The 22,835-nt window shown below is 41.8% G+C and overlaps 1 protein-coding gene across 1 annotated transcript in view; it reads left to right on the top strand.

Moving 5' to 3' along the window:
• SYNE2 (spectrin repeat containing nuclear envelope protein 2) overlaps nucleotides 1-22,835 on the top strand; it is a 263,282-nt gene that overhangs the window by 215,633 nt on the left and 24,814 nt on the right. Inside the window, exons 94-99 of the mRNA XM_063289046.1 lie at nucleotides 197-431; nucleotides 1,090-1,284; nucleotides 2,372-2,497; nucleotides 3,674-3,829; nucleotides 10,657-10,815; nucleotides 12,742-12,911. Coding sequence (XP_063145116.1) covers nucleotides 197-431; nucleotides 1,090-1,284; nucleotides 2,372-2,497; nucleotides 3,674-3,829; nucleotides 10,657-10,815; nucleotides 12,742-12,911 — 1,041 coding nt within the window. The remainder of the gene's footprint in view (nucleotides 1-196; nucleotides 432-1,089; nucleotides 1,285-2,371; nucleotides 2,498-3,673; nucleotides 3,830-10,656; nucleotides 10,816-12,741; nucleotides 12,912-22,835) is intronic.

Genomic DNA, 22,835 nt, shown 5'->3' with positions numbered 1-22,835 from the left:
ACAGTTTCAGCCTCCATATCTATGCATACACAAGTTTAGTGTTCAGCAACATGGAGGGGATACAGCACTCTCAGGTGGCCATATGATATAGTGACATAGGGTACCTGCTAAATAGCACCCTGAATCCAAAGCCATATGTTCACAAAGCGATGGTGGCACATAATACTGTATTAACACATCACTCTGGTTGCTTCAGGACTGAGTTTATCTCCAGGCTCACACTGCTGAAGGAGCAGTGGCAGAGTGTAGTGCGGATGGTTCATCGGAAGAAGAGTGACATCGACAGCCTTGTAAAGCAGTGGCAAAAATTCACAACCTTACTGCAAGATCTCACAAAATTTCTCATGGACACAAACAACTACATAGCTGCTGTGAAGAGCCAGGACAAATATGGCTTGCACCAAATTAGGAACCTGGAACAGAAGTTCAAGGTTAGGCCTCCCATTCACTATAATCAGAGAAGCCAGTAAAAGACTGCAATAGCATGTGTCTGGAAAATTTAAATGGCATACTAATTAAAAACCTATTTGTTTTTAAAACAAAAAACGAATTTAGTGTTTGTGTGAAGTGTGCTTATCATCCCATATTATATATTGAATCTCTTGCCCCCAAGATTATACATTATTGGGGTAATACATCCTTAGACATGGGTTTAAAGATTTGGCTATACCACTATAAGAGCCTTACATCAGCAGCTGTCATCTCAGCTTCCTTCTCCCACCTGTGAAATTGTGATAATAGATTCCTGGGAGGATCAGTGTGGACTCTCATTCAGGCATAATGCTAACCAGAGCTAGCTAACCATTTTTTTGGCCAAGGACTGCATTTTAAAAATATTTTTATTACTTTCATTCCCCCAAGGCCACAACAGACATGGCAGTAATTCCGTAAATTCCATACTAATGTGAAAAGGTATATTTTCTACTAAAATTGTTCAAGTAATTCTTAAGGGGATTTTTTTTTTCAAATAGTTTGTAGATATTCTTGTGTATCTCTGTGTGTGTCCTTTCAATATTCTACATGCTGATCTTTTACCTGTAACAATAATTTATCTTTGATGTGATCTTGGTTTGTTTGCTTTCTTGGTAGAATAAGGAAATACTTCAGAAGAGGTGGCAAACCAGATATTCTTTAATCTTGGATACTGGGGAAAAGTTACTTGGCGTGGTAGCCCCTGAAGCAAAGGCTGCCATACAGCTGGAGATGAGTCAGTTGCAGGATAGCTGGGACAACACACAACTTCAGCTGGAGAAGATTACCAGGCAGTTTCAGGGCACCATACAGGTATCTTGCATAAATCAGTTATCTTTATTCTATAATAAACCGAGTCTAGAGTTCTTCTTTTTGTGTGTATTTGCCGTTTGTGGAAAATTGTTTTATCTATTTACTTACTGCAGTTCATATGCCACTCCAATCCAGAAAAGAGTGGCATATGAACTGCAAATGAGTGGCAGCTCAGGGCTTGTTTCTATCTCTTGCTACCCAGTTCTTGGACTTATAGCTGCTAGAGACTGAACTTGGACTCTTTTGCATATGTAGTATATGCCTTATTATTGAATTGTGTTCCCTTGCTTCTTATGCATTTGCTGTTAATTATTTGGGGGGTGTTTTTCTATAGGGCAGAGGTAAGGAAATTGATTTGTTGGGGTGTTTAATGATTTTTTTTGCTTTAAATATGAATTTGATTCTGTATCATTGCTGTATGGTATCTTGGGGTCCTATTTTAATTTGTAAACGCTGTACAGTAAGTGCTTAATCATAGTCGGCACAGGCTGTGATTCTCTCAAAGATCCTCTGGGATTGGAGAAGGATACTATTGGATTGGTAACACTGGGTGTTGCTGTTGTGTCTAGCTATTGCTTTTCTGGTTGTTTAAATATTGTTTGCTTTTGAGGCAAAAAAGAAGTTCTGCATCTGAATTGCTCTTGTTTTGCTCATTCTTGAGGTCATAGAGTCGTAAGGGACCATTTAAGCCAATGAGTTTGCCTCTTGTTGTGTGTAGAAATCCAAATAAAAGCATTTGGATGTCTAGCCTCTACTTGTACACATCCAGTGAATGGCAGTTGCATACCTCCCTTGATAACTAGATCCACCATACAATTCCTCTTTCGTTATGAAGTTTTTTTAATAGATGTCTCAAAGAATAGCCTATTTGCAAATCAGTGCAAAAATTATGTCAGAATGCTTACATTAGCTGTAGGTAGATAGTAAGAGGCAAAGAATCTTTGTGGATACCATTTTTCTTCTTCTGTGTTATAAGGAGAACCCAACATGTATTGGAGGTTACCGGATATCAGCAATGCCTCTACATGTTAAGCAATATTTATTGCTCATCGTGAATTCATTTTAGTTTTCTTCTTTGAAATTACAGACCTGGGAAAACTGTGAAAGGCAAGTCAAGGATCTGGGCCATGTTTTACTAGAGCTCAAAGGAAGAATCAACAAACCTCTCCCTGCAGAGCATGATGCATTGCAGGCAACCATGGAACATGTTAAGGTATGAAAAATGCAGAGATTCTAATTATTTCCCAAGTCTAGGTTTAAGTGTGATGGATTAATGATTTTAGCTGTTTTCTAGGAAAGCCCAGGCCTCAGGTGCTTTGAGGAACATCAGTTTTAATGTTTTTCACTGACTAATTCAAGGTATACCTGCACAACAAATCTTGATGTTCTAAAACAAATTCAAAATTGAACTAGGATTCTGGACTGGTGCAAATGGAACAGTTCTGAAATGAATGGGGAAGTAATGGGAACCTTATCTCCAAACAGATACAATTCTTCACCTCAGAGGCAAGCAGATGTATTGAAGAGAGAAGATCAGGTTATCTGCCTCTACAGAGATTTCAGCCCCTGAGGTTTCTGGTCCCTGAGGCTTAAAAAGCTTACCTGCAGTCACTATTATTAATTCAAAAATAATGAACGTGATATAGCACTTTTTAAAAAATTGACAGGAAACACTTTAAGTTGCTACTTAGTTAAATGGTGAGAGCTGTTCCTTTTGGTGTTAGTGAATTATGTGAAATGAGACTCACTCAGTAGTGGTGCAAAAGCAATTGTGCAACCATCAGCTAGGTAGCTAGATTTGTTTGGAAATTAATCCCCCTGAATTCAATTGGCTGCATTTCAAATAATTTTACCCAGGCTTTTTTCAGACTTATACACATTTACTTGGGAGCAAGAATTATTAATCCTGGTGAATTTTATTCCAAATAAACAAACTCCCTTATTTTTAAATGCCAGAAGAGTAGCTCTGTTAAATCTCTTCTAGAAGAAAAAAGAATAGTCAAAAGCAGATGTCATGCTGCATCTTAAATAAAGCTTTATAGAACTATACATTTATTTCAAGAGTTTGAGGTGCTCAGGGGAACTCTTTGTGTTGCTCAATATTGGAAAATGACCGATTTCCTCTTTTCTCCAGCTACCTTAATTTTAAGCAGCAACAGACTGGAAAAAAAAGTCAAGATCCCAGCACAAAAGGTTCTGCCCACTTATATATACAATATATGCAAATTGCTTCCCTCCTTTCACCTCCCCCTTCTGCAGGCCAATCATAGGATTAACCAAAAGGTTTGGAGAAAAGGGAATGCAGGCAGGCATGCACACACGCTCCACATCCCCTACCAGGAGCTTGCTCTGAAAGGGCTGTTGTTTCCCCCTTGGTGTTTCCATGCAGGAACTGGAGAAGTCACTCGCCAACTGGAGCCAAAATGCAAAAGAACTTGATGCCAAAAAGGTGGAACTGGCTCACTTTATCCTTGAAGAAGGTGTGATGGTGCTGAAAGAGCAAGTTGAACATTTGCACAGCCAGTGGGAAGAACTCTGTCTCAGAGTAAGTAGCTTATGTGGGTATGCTGCTGTTTGTGATTGGGTTTTAACAAGGTGAAGCAAGGAAGCCTTGTGGACTCTCCAGTTTTGCATAAAGAAGCACAAGATAAGCTTGAGGGATTTAAAGCCCTGTTTTTTTCTAAACAATGCTGTTTGCAAATATAGTTTTTTGTGGTTGTGAGGAAAAAAAACTCCTGCCATTTTCTTCATTTGTGGCCACTGTGTTCCCCCAAGTTTTAAAAGTTTTCAGCAACAGGGTGCTTCAGAGAAAATTCTGGCAGAAACAGATGGTGTTCTGGAAGTAGACCAACAGTCACTGCATGTCTTTGTTCGAAGTGTTATGTATGATCTGAAATGGCCCAGAGCAGAAGGACAAAGGTGTGAGAGTACAGTAGATAGTTATTCCTTATATTTTTCTCTGCATAGTTTTCTTCATGTTTTTAAAGGCACATCTCTTTGAAACTTCTCAAACTTGAGTTTACTCTGCATACTGTAGATGGAGGTTTGAAACATTTGGGATGATCACACAATTTCTTCTGTTCTTAAATCTTACGCACCTCACAGTTGTGCATTACATTTCTCAGAGGTCAGGGATGCAATGCTATACAGGCTGCTTATACAGTGTTAAAGTAATTTTCAGAGATCATCCCCCGGGTTCTAGTGTGAGGCATCGGCATTCCATTTGTGGAATTCCCTCCTCAGTAGTGTCTCCTTGCTGCTAATATTACTATTTTGTTGTTCGTTTAGTTGCATTTTAACTTTTTAAAATCTCCCTTGAAATATAAACTGTATACATTTAAAATAAAGTAGGCCTTTCTTTGAATACATTTAAAATAAAGTAGGCCTTTCTTTGAATAAATATGTTGAATTTAACTGCATGGCTACAATCATAATATGTTTAGCTGGGGGTGTTTCCTACTGGTCAGCAAGACCTTTCTAGGTTCCTTTTTTCATATCCAAATATAACATGAACCAGTTTACTAACTTTAATATGTATAAATCTTAGCCGTTCTTAATCTAACCCTGCCTGCTGTTATTTACCATTCTTTGTTTTAGATTCTAAACCAATGTTTCTCAACCTTGGCAACTTGAACATGCGTGGACTTCAACTCCCAGAATTCCCCTTGCTGGCTGGGGAATCCTGAGAGGAAGTCCACCCATCTTCAAGTTGCCAAGGTTGAGAAACAGTGTTCTAGACTAAATATCTGTTGTCAGTTTGCACACTATAAAGGAAATTGACTCAAAAGTGAGAAACTGTTGTTGGCCCAAGGCCAGATATGGTCTACTTTTGCACATGCTAAACTAAACAATGCCATGATTTGGCTTCATATGTTGTCCGTCAAATGGTTTTGCTTAATGGGACTGTCCAAATCATGGGTCTGATTATGGTTAAGGAGGAAGGACTTTAGTAACCATGGGATGTTACAACTTAATCTCAATCATAGTCCAGCATATCAGGAAGAACGTCAAGACCTGCCAACTAGCTTGGGAGTCCAAGAGTGATAGGCAGCCCTGTGGGTGATCGTTGGCTTAAGACTCTCTCTCTGCCTTTTAGTTTCCCTCTTTTATCTTCTATTATTTGTACTTCTTCTATTTGTATAATGGTTTTATATTTTTTTATTTGTAAGCTACCCAGAATCACTTTTATAGTGAGATGGGTGGTGTATAAATTTAATAATAAAATAAATATTGGACTCTGCATGTTATATAAAGCTGTCTGCCAGTAGTTAACTTGCTCATCTGTGGGATAAGGGGAGCTTGGTGATCATACTTAGAACTAATTCTAGCTTAGCATGCTGCATGAATATTCAGTGGATTAATGGCAAAAGTTAGAATCCAAGTCTGATTCCCAAATTTATATTGTGATTGGCCTGAAATCAAGACACTACTAAATAAAAAGTGCATTAGTCTCTCAACCTAAGCTGGCTAAACTAACTTTAGCCATACAATGTTTTAGGTGCAAAAAATTGACAATTAGCATGCCTCACTTTCTTTCCTAGGGATATCCCTAACCCTAAGTTGGAATCTCCAACAGAAGCATATCGTTTGAAAACAATTGATGGGAAAGCCCATCCCCTACCTAGTTTAAAAGCAAGGCAGTGCGGCTGCCCTAGAGCCCCTCTGAATTAACCAGCCAGATGCTTCTGCTGAAACAAAGAGGAAAACAGAGCAGACGGACTGTCTGGAGCAAGGAGGGGGGACTACCAAGGGCAGGGTTTTAGCATGCCAACGCAGTAGGGAGCAGTACAGAGTAGTGTATAGGTTGCTGCAGACAAAAGAGAATTAAAGATAGTTTAAATCTTGCATGTGCTCATTAACATATACAGATGCAAATGCCAAAACTGTTGCTCCAGAAATACAGTACCCTTCCATATATTGGCAAAGCTTAAAAGCAGGTAACTTTATCTGCTGTTGACGATCATCACTATCACTCTTATTTCTACCATTATTATTATATATAGTATTAATACGGATTACATTTTATTTTATTTTGTACTTAATGTTTTAAAGTTACACTGCTGAGTTATTGGGCATTTTAGAAATAACAAGATATTCCAATTGACAAGCCCTCATAAAGCCCTTACCGCAAAATTTTAAACATTGTACAAGTGAACTTTTTCAGCAAAGGATCGTTACCTTGTCGTGGTGCTGGAGCTTGAGCACCTCAGTGATGCCATGAGCTAAACCGTGAAGGGCCACCCAAGACGGGAAGGTCATGACAGAGAGGTCAGACTAAATGCGATCCCTGGGGAAGGTAATGGCAACCCACCCCAGTATTCTTGCCGTGAAAACTAAATGGATCAGTACAACCAGAGATATGTCGGTATACCATCGGAAGATGAGACCCCAGGTCGGAAGATGGTCAAATGCTACTGGGGAGGAACAGAGGAGGAGTTCAACTAGCCCCAGACGTGATGACACAGCTAGCTCAAAGCCGAAAGGACGGCTAGCAGCCGACGGTGCTGGTGGTGAACGGTGAATCTGTGTTCTAAGGATCAACACACCACTGGAACCTGGAATGTAAGATCTATGAGGCAGGGCAAATTGGATGTGGTTATTGGTGAGATGTCAAGATTAAAGATAGACATTTTGGGCATCAGTGAACTGAAATGGACCGGAATGGGCCACTTCACATCAAATGATCACCAGATCTACTACTGTGGACAAGAGGACCACAGAAGAAATGGAGTAGCCTTCATAATTAATAGTAAAGTGGCTAAAGCAGTGCTTGGACAAGCCATCTAACATCACAGTGATCCAAATATACGCCCCAACCACAGATGCTGAAGAAGCTGAAGTAGAGCAGTTCTATGAGGATCTGCAGCACCTACTGGACAACACGCCTAAAAGAGATGTTATTTTCATCATGGGAGACTGGAATGCTAAGGTGGGCAGTCAATTGACACCTGGAATTACAGGTAAGCATGGCCTGGGAGAACAAAACGAAGCAGGACATAGGCTGATAAAATTTTGCCAAGACAACTCACTATGCATAACAAACACTCTCTTCCAGCAACCTAAGAGACGGCTTTATACATGGACTTCCCCAGATGGACAACACCGAAATCAGGTTGACTTCATCCTTTGCAGCCAAAGGTGGCGGACATCTATACAGTCGGTAAAAACAAGACCTGGAGCTGACTGTAGTTCTGATCACGAACTTCTTATTGCACAATTGAGGATCAGACTAAAGAGATTAGGGAAGACCCACAGATCAGCTAGATATGAGCTCACTAATATTCCTAAGGAATATGCAGTGGAGGTGAAGAATCTATTTAAGGGACTGGACGTAGTAGATAGGGTCCCAGAAGAACTCTGGACAGAAGTTTGCAACATTGTTCAGGAGGCGGCAACAAAATACATCCATCCCAAAGAAAGAGAAAACCAAGAAGGCAAAATGGCTGTCTGCTGAGACACTAGAAGTAGCCCAAGAAAGAAGGAAAGCAAAAGGCAACAGTGATAGGGGGAGATATGCCGAATTAAATGCAAAGTTCCAGAGGTTAGCCAGAAGAGATAAGGAATTATTTTTAAACAAGCAATGCGTAGAAGTGGAAGAAGACAATAGAATAGGAGGGACAAGAGACCTCTTCCAGAAAATTAGAAACATCAGAGGTAAATTCCAGGCCAAAATAGTAAAGGTAAAGGTTTCCCTTGACGTAAAGTCCAGTCGAGTCCGACTCTAGGGGGCGGTGCTCATCTCCGTTTCTAAGCCTTGGAGCCGGCGTTGTCATAGACACTTCCGGGTCATGTGGCCAGCATGACGACTCGGAACGCCGTTACCTTCCCGCCGAAGCGGTACCTATTGATCTACTCACATTTGCATGTTTTCGAACTGCTAGGTGAGCAGGAGCTGGGATTAACAACGGGAGCTCACCCCGCCGCGCGGTTTCGAACCGCCGACCTTCCGATCGACAGCTCAGCGGTTTAACCCACAGCGCCACCGCGTCCCACCCAGGCCAAAATGGGTATGATCAAAAACAAAGAGGGCAAGGACCTAACAGAAGAAGAAGAGATCAAGAAAAGGTGGCAAGAATATACAGAAGACCTGTATAGGAAGGATAACAATATAGGGGATAGCTTTGACGGTGTGGTCAGGGAGCTAGAGCCAGACATCCTGAAGAGTGAGGTTGAGTGGGCCTTAAGAAGCATTGCTAATAACAAGGCAGCAGGAGACGACGGCATCCCAGCTGAACTGTTCAAAATCTTGCAAGGTGATGCTGTCAAGGTAATGCATGCTATATGCCAGCAAATTTGGAAAACACAAGAATGGCCATCAGACTGGAAAAATCAACTTAGATCCCCATACCAAAAAAGGGAAACACTAAAGAATGTTCAAACTATCGAACAGTGGCACTCATTTCACATGCCAGTAAGGTAATGCTCAAGATCCTGCAAGGCAGACTTCAGCAATTCATGGAGCAAGAATTGCCAGATGTACAAGCTGGGTTTAGAAAAGGCAGAGGAACTAGGGAGCAAATTGCCAATATCCGCTGGATAATGGAAAAAGCCAGGGAGTTTCAGAAAAACATCTATTTCTGTTTTATTGACTATTCTAAAGCCTTTGACTGTGTGGACAATAACAAATCGTGGCAAGCTCGTAGTGGTATGGAGATACCAAGTCATCTTGTCTACCTCCTGAACAATCTGTATAACGACCAAGTAGCAACAGTAAGAACAGACCACGGAACAACGGACTGGTTTAAGATTGGGAAAGGAGTACGGCAGGGCTGTATACTCTCACCCTACCTATTCAACTTGTACACAGAACACATCATGCAACATGCTGGGCTTGAGGAATCCAAGGCTGGAGTTAAAATCATTGAAAGAAACATTAACCATGTCAGATATGCAGATGGTACCACTTTGATGGCTGAAAGCGAAGAGGAACTGAGGAGCCTTATGATGAAGGTGAAAGAAGAAAGTGCAAAAGCTGGCTTGCAGCTAAACCTCAGAAAAACCAAGATTATGGCAACCAGCTTGATTGATAACTGGCAAATAGAGGGAGGAAATGTAGAAGCAGTGAAAGACTTTGTATTTCTAGGTGCGAAGATTACTGCAGATGCTGACTGCAGTCAGGAAATCAGAAGACGCTTAATCCTTGGGAGAAGAGCAATGACAAATCTCAATAAAATAGTTAAGAGCAGAGACATCACACTGACAAGAAAGGTCCACATAGTTAAAGCAATGGTGTTCCCCGTAGTAACATATGGCTGCAAGAGCTGGACCATAAGGAAGGCTGAGCAAAGGAAGATCGATGCTTTGGAACTGTGGTGTTGGAGGAAAATTCTGAGAGTGCCTTGGACTGCAAGAAGATCAAACCAGTCCATCCTCCAGGAAATCAAGCCAGACTGCTCACTTGAGGGAATGATATTAAAGGCAAAACTGAAATACTTTGGCCACATAATGAGAAGACAGGACACCCTGGAGAAAATGCTGATGCTAGGGAGAGTGGAAGGCAAAAGGAAGAGGGCTGACCAAGGGCAAGGTGGATGGATGATATTCTAGAGGTGACGGACTCGTCCCTGGGGGAGCTGGGGGTGTTGACGACCGACAGGGAGCTCTGGCGTGGGCTGGTCCATGAAGTCACGAAGAGTTGGAAGCGACTAAACCAATAAACAACAACAAGTGAACTTACATTCCTGAATGCTGAGAAGACGGAAAGTAAAAGCAGATGATTAGCTCTTTAAATGTAGCTTGTTTCTGGTCTGCGGCCATAATAAAGATATGTAGCTATCTATGTAACATACAGTAGCTTGTCTGTTATCTATCTGAAATTCAAACCATGTTAAGCACAAGCTACAGGTTGCATGTTTTATGGCTTTGTTCACATACAACAATAAGGCATACATTTTTGGTTTACCATGATATGTGAACTCACCGTTTTGTTTAGTGCCGCACATGAAGCACATTACTCTGTCTTATACTGTGTCTTAGGTCTTTAAAAATCTAGGACAACGTTATGTTTGAACACAGCTAACATATGTCCTCAATATTTCCATATACTTAAGAACTCAAATATGTCTCCTATACATAGGCATAGTACTCAATTTTGCCAGTTAAATGGACTGACAAATGAGATAATCTGGTGTTTTCTGGATGAGCTTTACACCTCTTTGGTGTGTCAGTGGAGTAGTGCTTCCACCTCCATCCAAAAATGGGAAAAAAATCTCTGGAAGTGGAGGAATTGCTTGAGAATGCTATAGGATTTTGCAGTGAAATCTGCTGGAAGAAAATAAAATGTATCTTTATACCTGCTCCTGGATTGCATCAGCAAACTTCGGCTCCTCCCAAAATTTAGTAGACGCTTGTCATCTTTATCTTCCTCCGTAGGTTTCCCTGTGCAAGCAAGACATAGAGGGCCGACTCAATGCCTGGATAGTGTTCAATGAAAAAAATAAAAAGCTCTGTGCTTGGCTGGTGCAGATGGAAGGAAAGGTACTTCAGTCAGCAGATACCGGTATTGAAGGCGTGATAGAGAAGTTGCAAAAGGTGAGGAAACTTTTGTTAGACTTTTTCTCCTCACTTGAGCTTGTACTAACGATATACACAGATGTTTATTCTTGCTTAGGTATGCTTGCAGTAAGGAAGTTTCAGGAGAGATCAATAAGAATTAACTTAAAACATTTTGACATAATCTTCTGCTTTTCCCATAACTGCAAAATAAATAATTCCTTAGTCTTCTGTGGTGATTATTTATTATTTAAATTATTATTACTTCACCCTTCAGTAAAAAAAAAAAAAAGCACTCTCAGAAGCTTACAAAGTTTAGTAATATGACAGCCCCAGCCCTTAAGTGTACAATTGAAAAGGTGTGATGCACAAGGAAAAAAGAGGATGGGAGAAGGAAGAATGCAAGCTTAATTTTTTTTTCTTCAACTTTGTGTAACAATCATCTGGGAGAAACAGTGACAGAATGATCAGCTGTTTGCTTACAGTAGCCAGAAGGCCAAAGGCAGTTTTTCAACAGAGGTGATAATAATGGTCATGTTTCTTTTCTTTCCCTGTGCTCAGTAGGCAGATTGTAGAGCAATTATTTAAAGGCAATTCTCAAAGTCTCTTTGTCCTTCTCTAATATTTAAGGCAATGCCTCGTTTGAGTCAAGCTCAACTCCTGGTAATTTCACGGACATGTCTGTGTAATTTCCTTGGCAAAAGTATAAAAGTTGTTCGCCGTTGACTTCTTACAGGACATTTTTTTCAACTTCCCTGTCTACCAAGCAGCATTAGGATTCAAGGGGCTCATTCAGACAGCCTCCTTGCCAATGCTTATTCATTTACAGTCCAAGACCAAGTCACAAAATTTAAAACACAGCACACCATTAGTACATGCATACATAACAATTCATACATTTGTCAGAAGAAGCAGCCTTATAAATTAACAATTCATTGAAGGCTTATAGAAAACTGTTTCTATAAGCTAAGGCTATACATTTTGCTACTGCCTTTGAACACCTGGGTATTGATCATTTAGTAAGAATGCCTGAGTTTCCTCATGAGTGAAGTTTATCAGATTCAAGAACAGGTGTATTAGCTCTGATCACCAATGACAGTACAGTGGGCACTTTAAGAGGATGCATGAAACAGACTCAACCTGTATGTTTGAGCAAATACATACTCGATCTTCATATGGAAGGTTAGCATATCGACCAGCTGTCACCCTATTAGGGAAAGCGTCTATACAGGCTAGGGAGAAGACCCTTCTATATGGGGTGTACAGAACTTTATAGAAGTAATTACAGAAGTGGATGTGTATGAGCCCAAGTATTAATCAGGTCTTAGTCTGCTTAGCTTTTCCAGGTCAGCCACCATTGAGCAGATGCTGCCATCTACTTGGGCTCTCAAATATATGTGAGCTAATAAAAAATATCTGATAACTAGTAACTTTGGAGAAGTAATTTGCATAATTATAAAAATAAATTTACCCCCTACCACACACACACACACAAACATGGTTTGTAAGTCCAGGATAGGACAAATCAAAAATAGTTTTGCAGGTAAAATTCTGTTTCTTCCAAACATGGGTGGGTAGGTTCCCTTTTCACTCTATTGCAATTGGTTGTATAGAAATCCTTCACTGTATGCTGTGCTCTGTTAGTAGTGACAGGTTGTTTTCTAAAGAGATGATAGCAGAGAGAAGAATAATGAAAAGCATAACATTTTTTTAAACGAATTCTCATATTCTCATCCACTGAAAGGGAAGCATTAACAAACAAAATGGGAGAAGAAAAATGCAATCCATGTTTGGCTGAGGTTTAGAGATAAAATAAGAGCTGGTTATTTTAAATGTAACCAACTATTCTGTTGTTTCACTGTAGAAATAATGGAAACCTACATTTAAGCTTCTTTCTGTATGTTTCTACCTTTTTCATTTCATGCAAAATTGGTTAATTTCAAAGTTTGAAATCCTCTTGCTTAGGATTACATGGAGGAAATCAATCTGTTTAATGAAAGCCAATTAGTTCACTTCAAGGAAATGGGTGACCAGCTGATCAAATCTAGCAGCAAAAGCAGAGGGGCTGAAATTGAAGAGAAACTCAACAAAATTAATGACCGCTGGCAGCACCTCTTTGATGTCATTGGAGGACGGTAAGCCTGTGTTTATTAGTTGTATAGGATCAATAAGCACGGTAGAATTATAAAAGAAATATCGTGGGTAGAACTCTCAAGGTTGATTTATGCATTACATTTAGTTAATGCGTTTCTAGAATGTAATGAGTGATTGTAGTTCATCTATGTTTTGTGAGTAGGTACTACGCAGACATCCTCATTAGAAAGACATGATTGGTTGGTTAACTGCTACTTTATGTTAAACATAAGCTAAGTGACAAGCTGGTGAACAGATCGAATAAAACATTGTCCCATTTCCTTCAGAAGTACGTCTACTGACTGGCAATCGCTGTCCAACATTTTAGCAGTTGTATTTCCCAAGGACCTATTTGCCTCTGAAGCATACATGAATTAGTTTTCCACTTCTGCAACATGACTCAGATGGTTGGATTAGGTTATAATATTGGTATTGTCTGATAGTAATATGAAGTTTGCAGACTTTTCAGAAATATAGAAAAGAGACAAAGGATGAAGAAAAGAATATGAGACCTCTGTTTCAGCCTCAACCCTTTCCTGGAAAGGTTAAAGCAGATTTAGCTGAACCATGATATTGTACATACACTTTCCCTGTAAAATATCAATTGCTTATGTGTCAGGAAAAGCATGGTATCGTGATGATCTCTACTTCATTATTACAGAGAGAGATTAGATAAATCAGCTATTTTTGGCATTTGGATAGGCAGATAAGAAAAACGTTCAACTATTGCTTCATTAATCCTGCATTGCAGAAGGAAGCATATTTATTATAAGAGATGGGTGAAGTGCACCTGTGGTGGATTAAGATGCATTTTCTTTTGCCATTAGTTAATGTCAGGAAGCTATTCCATTTGCACAGCTTTATACATTCATCAGATTTCAAACAATCTGAGCGTATTCAGATGACACAATGAACTATAATAATCTTTTTTCTCCAGAAGCATGTAACCCTGCCTTATGGCTCCTGTCAAGAGCAGCACAGCTAGGATGCACCATTTTTTTTTAAAGCTTACCACAATGTCTGTAGGATTCTACCCAGTACAAGTAACCAGGGAGTTTCCCAAAACATAAAATAAACTAGAGGGATACTTTTTGGATATTTACACCTGGAGGTACTATACTTTCCTCCAGGAGAGGAATCAGTGATGGAGGGGAAGAATTCATCAGTAAGTCAAATTTACAGCATATCTCATCCAAATATGTCCTCTCTTTAAAATAGTACTAGCAAAGGTTCACTAAATGGCAGTTAGTTATCAGTACAGAGATTTATTTTTATTTTTTTATTTATTTGATTTCTATAGCCACCCATCTCAGCAAGTGACTCTGGGCAGCTAGATCCATGTATTTTGCTAGTAATTTTTGGTTTTAAATCAATAACAACATGCTTGTAGGTCAGGCACATTTGGGGTACATTTAGTGGCAACAGAACCAATTTGGAAGCCACTGGTCAAAACAGACCATTGTAATAAAGACATGGCTTCACCTTAAAGCAATAAACAGCTGGAAACATATGGGCCAATTAGATAAGCTTTTCACTTGGTTCTTGATGTGCTTCTTATCCTTTGCTTTGCCATAAGGCTCTAGCTGCATGGGGCCTTACCATGTTTCCATGGTGCCAAAGTATGTTTGGCTTCTGCCATGGACAGAGGCTTGCTTTGTGCAGAGAAGCAGCTGGAAGAGGATGTGTATGTAACCAGGATCAGTTTGGGGAACTCCTTGTATCTAAGAACAATACAACAACAGTAAAATAATAACATAGAGACGTCTGTTTTAATTTTGATACATGCAAATTTACGTGAAACTTCTTGAAATCTTTCATGTAGCAACATTTGGGACTCTTGGGGACATGAGGGGAAGGAAGGTTTTAAGATTAAAAAGCGTAAGATATTCCTCAGTTTGGAGTTGCATTTATTTCTAAAATATGTTTCTGTGTTATTAGATCAGAATGAAGCTTTCCCCTACAGGGGTGCCAAAGTGATATTTTAAGGGAAAACAATATACATGCTTCTAATATATGCATAAAAGAGATGTAAATTTAATTCTCTGACACTGATAGAGCTTTAAAATGCCTTCACTCCTCAGCATCCTTGATTATTTTGTCTTTCATTCCTCTTTTTTTGATCCCATACCTGTGTCATTTAGATATCCTTGGAGCAGAGAAATATTTTGTTTGCTTGTGATCAGCCCAACTCACCTCACAGGGTTGTTGCTGTAGGGAAAATAGGAGGAGGAAGGAGTATTTGATATGTTCACTGCCTTGAATTATTTATAAAAATAATAAAGGCAGGATAGGAAATAAATAAATAAATATTGTATGAAGTATATCATATAGTGATATTGCTTTATAAATAAAGGTATGCAGTGATATAATGAACCAAATGCAGGGGGGAAAGTATCCATTATTCCCGATTTTCCATTAAATCAAGAAGTGCTATATATCATTGGAGCATTTTTTTGCCATCCACCTCATTTTGTGCTATTTGTGTGGTGACATAAATACACAAGTGATGTAAATTAAGTCAGCTTCATAATGATGTCATTAAGCAAATGATGTAAACTGATACAAATGATATCATTTGCGTAATGATGTCATTACACAAATGACTTAAGTCATGGTGGAATTTGGTCTTTTCCATGCAGTCTGTTGCCTCGTGGTCTAGTAAATTGAGCTCCCCTATATTCCTGGGCAAAGTATTATTTTATGGAATATTTTTGATAACACAAGCAGCTGAAGTCTTGTATAAACCCCAGGTGTGCTATTCAATCTAAAAGACAAATTCAAGATTAAATTCTCAAAATAATATATACTGCTGGTGTATTTTTAGTCAGGAAATTATGGTTGTGTAATTCTGTCATTGCACAAACTTTATAGATGATATTAACAAACTTCTTTGGCTGGTCTCCCATGTAGCAAATCAAGGACCAGATCTGTGGTACTGTTGAGAGCAGAAGATAGATCTCTTCAGTAAAGCTAACCCAGTCCTCCTAAAAAGAGATGAGCAACATCTACTGTTTCAAGGACCCAATAATTTGTGGAATTCAGGAATGTTTGATTTGTCCTCCATACCATATCAGTCCAGGCATTCCAGAGGTGGCCTGGCAGTTTTCCAGAACTTAATCCTCTGAACTTCAAGCGTCTTACAGTGTTCCAAATTCAAGACATGTAACAGTTCTTTTTCATATGGCAAACTCATGTCCAAAACATCATAACATTTTTTTCAGTGTAGTGATTGCCTATCCCAACAGACTCAGTCTTACTAGCAGTTTCTGAATAAAACTGGTTTATTGAAAGAATAGTGTGCATATACAAAGAAAGCTGAGAATAGGCAAAAGCGCGCCAAATACAAACTAAAAACCCTCGCCTCTAACCCGATCCCGCCCCTCACCCCAGTAGCGTAACCACCACCCCCACGTGCTGGCTAGCGTCACAGATCGGCCTGGGAAAGCAACCTTGAATACATATCATAACCCAAACATACATTCTTTCAGAGCAACAGCACAGAGATAACAACCCGGCAGGGCTGAAAGTCCCCACCCTGTGACTGATAGACACGGATCAGAAAACATGACATGAGAAACGTTACGATGTATATCAAACATTGGAACGGTGAACATGACATACCGCCCCCCTTTAGGAAAAAAACAAAATTAAGGCGCAGGCTTAGCAGGATACGTAGCATGGAAATGGGTAACTAAAATAGGGGAGTTAACGTCGTGGGCGGCAACCCATTGAGGATGGGGGAAATGCTTCCAGCAAACAAGGTATTGTAAAACAGAACGACATCGTCGGGAATCAAGGATTTCTCTGACTTCAAAGTGTTGTTGACCATCAATCATGATAGGTGGAGGAGGGGAAGGTTGTGGATGCCAGCGGGTGGATTCGTTGAAAGACTTAAGGAGGCTGCAATGAAACACAGGGTGCAAACGTTTAAGATTCGTAGGTAAATCTAATTTAAAAGTAACAGGATTAATTTGAGCAACGATAGGAAAAGGACCAATAAACTTAGGTGCCAACTTTTTGGAAGGCTGCGTGGACTTAATGAATTTGGTGGAAAGATAGACTTTATCACCGACTTGAAAAGGTGGTGTGGGTGACCGTTTGTAAGCGGCTTGGGCATCTGTGAGCGCTTGTTGTATTTTCAGCCAGGAGTCTCCGAGGTGTGCAGCCCAATCAGCAGGTGAAGAGGGAGGGGATGTTGGGTGAGGTAGCTCTGGGATAGGAACAAAGTCACGCCCAAATACGGTATGGAAAGGCACTTGGCCAGTGCTTTGATGAACGACATTGTTGTACGCCACTTCAGCAAAAGGTAGAAGATCAACCCAATTATCTTGTTGATAATTAACAAAAGCACATAAATATTGTTCAAGTGTAGAATTAACTGATTCCGTATTTCCGTCAGTCTCCGGATGCGACGCCGTAGACAATGCCTGTTTAGTGCCCAGTAATTTCATGAATTCCCACCAAAATCGGGACGTGAATTGTGTGCCCCTGTCAGTCACCAAACGGGAGGGGCATCCGTGAATTTTGTACACGTGGACAATGAAGAGGTGGGCCAGCTGCTGTGCAGATGGGATTGACTTACATGGGATGAAATGGGCTTGTTTAGAGAAAAAATCCTTTACCACCCAAATTACAGTTTTCCTCTGGCTAGGAGGTAAATCAATGATGAAGTCCATAGAGATTTCCTCCCAGGGGCGGGAGGGTTTAGCCACAGGTTGCAACAAGCCCTGGGTTTTTCCCATTTTCCGTTTAGAAGCAGCACATATTGGGCAGGACTTAACATAGTCTTTAATGTTGCACCTGAGTTCTGGCCACCAAAATTGGCATCTAACCAAGTGCAGGGTCTTTAAGAACCCAAAATGTCCTGCAATCTTGTCATCATGGGATCGTGACAGGATGGTTTTGCGTAAAGTCTCAGGCACATAGAGACGATCATGCTTCCATGCAAAACCCTGTTTAAAAGTAACATTGTTGAGATTTGCTTGCAACCAAGTGTCAGATTTCAGTTCGGAAAGAAACTGTTGTTGCAAGTCTGAGGGAACAGGCAAGCGTTTTGTGGGAGGCGAAATCGAAGCGTCTGTTTGCTGCGCACGAGTTTGGCTGCGTGTCACAGCTGCCAGACTCATTTGGGGTTCTGTCCATAGAGTTCCCACTACATCGGGCACAGCGCTGGCATCCTGAGGCTGGCGCGATAGTGCATCAGCCAAAAAGTTTTTCCTTCCCGGGATAAATTTCAGTTTAAAGTCAAAATGACTGAAGAATTGAGCCCATCTAATTTGTTTTGGGTTGAGTTTGCGAGACGCAGTTAATGCCTCAAGGTTTTTATGATCAGTCCAAACCTCGAAAGGGTGGGCAGCCCCCTCCAATAAGTGACGCCAACTTTCCAACGCAGTTTTAACTGCAAAAGCCTCCTTTTCCCAAACGTGCCACCTCCTTTCTGTCTCTGAAAATTTACGGGAGAGGTAGGCACATGGCTTTAACCGTCCACACTTGTCCGTTTGTAATAACAGAGCTCCAATAGAGAAGTCAGAAGCGTTCACCTGCACTACAAATGGTTTGTCAGGATCAGAATGTTGTAGAATAGGTTCGGACGTAAACAGTTGTTTGAGGGTTTCAAAAGCCCCTTGGCATGCGGGCGTCCATGTTAGGAGCGCTCCCGGATTTTTCGCCCTCCGTGTATTCCCCAAACCTTTTGCTTTAAGTAGCTCAGTGAGGGGGAGGGCTATTTCTGCGAACCGCTGGATGAACAGCCTGTAAAAATTCGCGAATCCGAGGAGACTTTGTAGCTGCCTACGCGTGCGTGGCGGCTCCCATGCCAAGATGGCTTCAATTTTAGCGGGATCCATTTCAATTCCTTTATCGGAAATTCTATAGCCCAAATAATCAATTTGTGATTTATGAAATGCACATTTAGACAGTTTAGCATACAATTCAGCATTTCTCAGTTTGCTCAATACCTGTCTGACTAGGTTAACATGTTCTTCCATAGTTTCAGTATATATTAAAACATCATCCAAATACACCAACACCCCTTTAAACAGGTGGTCATGCAAGACCTCATTGATCAGTTGCATAAAAACCCCTGGCGCTCCCGCCAATCCAAAAGGTAACACTTTGTATTGAAAAGCCCCCAACGGACAATTAAAAGCAGTTTTCCATTCATCCCCCTCCCGTATACGAATACGGAAATACGCTTCCCTCAAGTCCAACTTAGAGAATATTTTTCCCTTTGACAGATGTGATAACATATCTTTTATTAGGGGCAAAGGATATTTATTTAATATTGATACTGCATTGAGCCCACGGAAATCTGCACACAGTCTCAAAGTGCCATCTTTCTTTGGTCGAAACAGTACAGGTGCACCCACCGGAGAGCTGGCTGGTTCAATGAAACCTCTAGCTAGGTTTTTGTCAATGAACTCTCATAGTGTTGCCAGCTCCTTCTGAGTCATAGAATAAATTTTTGGGCTGGGCAATTTCACATTAGGAACAAATTCTATGGCACAGTCAGTTTTGCAATGAGGCGGCAACCGGTCCGCCTCCTTTTCTCCAAACACATCTGCAAAGTCCTGGTATTGCTCCGGCAGCCCTTCCAGCGGTTCGAGGACCTGCAGAGAAGTTGTTGCTGCCCGTCCCACTTCGCTGTCATCCAGTTGGTCTTTATCAGGGGCTTTATAAAATCCATCTGCGAAAGTCACTGTTCTATGCACCCAGTTTATAAGGGGATTTTGTCATACAAACCAGGGCATCCCCAAGATGACCAAAGGTCCCCCTACTGGTGCCACAATAAACAGTAATTTTTCCCAATGGCTGCCCATTTGCAATGCAACCATCCCTGTAGAGTGGGTGACTGGCTTCCCCCCTGCCGTGGTCCCATCCAACTGGGTAAAAATCATCGGCCGTTTTAAAGGAAACGTGGGTAACTCCAACGCAGTTACCACGTCAGGGTGCATCAGGGACCGAGAACACCCCGAATCGATCATGGCCCATAATTCTATAGTTCTGGTGCTAGACCCCAACTTTACTCTACCGGTCAGGGTAGGAAAATTCCCACTCACTGAAACATGGTCGCGCCCGTCTCCTTCTTCTTCCACCTGCCCCATGGCGCCCTTTAAAGCAGGTGGCTGGCATTTCCCGCCGGCTCCTCGAGCTCCGGTCCCCTCTCTTCTCCGAAGCAGGGGACGTCTTCGAGCTCTGCCTCGGCCAGTGCGGCTTTCATCTTCCTCGGTAGGGTTGGCGATTTCCTGGCTGGTTTAGCTGGGCGATCCTCGGTTCTTCTTTTTGGGCACGCCGCCGCTCGGTGTCCTTCCTTCCCACAGCGCAGACATTGCCCCTTGGCAAAGCGACATTCTCTCTCCTCCTCCCACGAACGCTGGCTGGGTCTTCCCGAAGAGGTTGGGGCACGGGTGCTTTTGATGGTTTTACCTTGTTTCACTGCCTTGCGATGCGCAAAGGTTTCCAGAGCGTTCTCAGCACTGCCTGCTAGTTGGTTCCACCCATACAAAGTTTTTGGGTCATCACGCCCCAGAGCCCATCGTAGAACCTCAGTTTCCAGCCCATCTTTAAACATCTCCACTAGGGTGGACTGGGACCACTCCTCAACTTTTCCGGCCAGTGCTTTGAATTCTAACGCGTAATCGGCCACCGACAGTGAACCTTGGGCAAGGTTCTTCAGAGCCCGTTTCGCCCTCTCCTGTGCCAAAGGGTCTTCGAAGTGTTGTTTTAGCGCCCACAGGAACTCCTCGAAGTCTTCCAGCTCTGGGGCCTCTGCTTGGCACAGGTGAACGTACCAATCCGCTGCCCTCCCCTTTAGCTTATTGGCAATGGCATTGATTTTCCCCCTTTCGGAGCGAAAGCTCTGCTCCCAGTCCTCCATATAGCTATTAGCATTGGTAAGGAAGAAAGACAGCTTGGTGGGGTTGCCATCAAACTTCACCTGAAAGGGGGGGGGGGTCTCGCCGCCTCCAGAGACTCGGATTTTCCAGTAAAGTCTAGGGTTCTCCTCCCTTTCACTGACTGTCGGAACCGGTTCTGCTTCTTCCCCGCGGGGATGGGGGTGGTGACTCAGGGTTGGCCCTCCGGTCCCCAGCGTTTTTCCGTCTCCCCTCAGCAGACCCCGACTTTCTACGGCTTTCCCTCAGCATAACTGCTAAAGATTCCAGTTTCTCCTCTAACGCCTTCATACGCGCGGGGGTGACCGCTTCTTCGGGCGCACCGGTTACCACTGCCACTGTGGGCGACAATGGAGGTCTTGGTGTCCGGACCTCTTGTGCCTCCCCTACAGCGGAGTCCTCGTCCCCGGTTCTATAGTCGGCCCCTGACGTGCCCGTCGTTTCCGACGTTACCAGCTGTTCGCCAGGCTGTAGAGCCAGCTGTTCTCGGCACGCCGCCCTCTCCACACGGGAGCTCCGGGCCACCTTCACTACCGTGGTGTCCGGCTCCTCTTTGATCCACTCAGTCTCACGTAGTAAAGACATCGTTAGCGCTCCCCGTCACAGGTAACCTGGTTAGGGGCTAGCGGGTTACGGTTTTGATGATTCTCAGCTTTATGTAGTGATTGCCTATCCCAACAGACTCAGTCTTACCAGCAGTTTCTGAATAAAACTGGTTTATTGAAAGAATAGCGTGCATATACAAAGAAAGCTGAGAATAGGCAAAAACGTGCCAAATACGAACTAAAAACCCTCGCCTCTAACCCGATCCCGCCCCTCACCCCAGTAGCGTAACCACCACCCCCACGTGCTGGCTAGCGTCACAGATCGGCCTGGGAAAGGAACCTTGAATACATATCATAACCCAAACATACATTCTTTCAGAGCAACAGCACAGAGATAACAACCCGGCAGGGCTGAAAGTCCCCACCCTGTGACTGATAGACACGGATCAGAAAACATGACATGCGAAACGTTATGATGTATATCAAACATTGGAACGGTGAACATGACATTCAGTTTGGAGGATTAACTTTTGGAAAACTCCAGGAATAGCCAGGTTCACACAGCTCTGAGGAGGGAAAGTTCCATTTCAACAACCATAGATTGTGCCCAAGTCTGCTCCTAAACAAGTTTGCTTAAAGCAAGTTAATAATGGGGCAACCGCGTGCTAATTAACAGAAGGATGTCTGCTTTTTGGATCGCAAGTTTTGGACTATCAAGAATGATACCATGCTGTGTCTTTGCTCTCCTAAATTAATTTGGGTTTTTCCCTTCAAACTGTCTTTAATCTCTCTTGTTGTTTATAGGTTATCAAAAATAATAAGGCTTGGAAATGCCCCAAAGTAAAATTGAGATTTACTGCAAACATTCTGAAATTTCTATTCCTAGATACATGTAAATTCAATACAGTTGTATACTATGGCACCCTTCTCATTATGTTTGTCTCTTTTAAAATGCTAAATCTGAGATACAGAGTTTTAACCGGCTCCCACAACATGCTTTCATTTTTTTCTTAAAATGAAAAGGGTTGATACAAAATTAAGTGTATAAATTATGAGTCATCTTTCACATCACTGTATTATACTGTATCATTTACCTCTTTCAGCAGAGAAGCAAAATGCAGCCTGCAGGCCACATGCAGCCTATTGGCACACCTTTTGCAGCCCCCAGAATCCTCTGGATTAGGACAAAGAAGAAATAAGTTTTTAAAAAACCCTAAAGCTCTTCCTTTGTTGTATTTTGGGGGAAAGGGACAAAGTGGTTAGTCAGGACTTGCAGAGCTTTCCCCCACATTGGACCCATATCCATTTTTGCAGTGCAGTCCTCAAACTATGATCCAAAGTTTGATGTAGCCCTCAAAGTTGCAGACTCAGTTATGGAAGCATCACCTCTGCAGTAACTTAGATGATCACTTTACCAAAGTACCGTAGTTCTCATTCATCTGGTGCTGTTTGGGCAAAGGGAAATACTTGTTTTTGTATTTACAAAGTA

This window comes from Candoia aspera, chromosome 1 (genome assembly GCF_035149785.1).
Source record: "Candoia aspera isolate rCanAsp1 chromosome 1, rCanAsp1.hap2, whole genome shotgun sequence".
Lineage (NCBI taxonomy): Eukaryota > Metazoa > Chordata > Lepidosauria > Squamata > Boidae > Candoia > Candoia aspera.
Note: the sequence above shows the minus strand (reverse complement) of the source record. Positions and strands in the feature narration are given on the sequence as shown.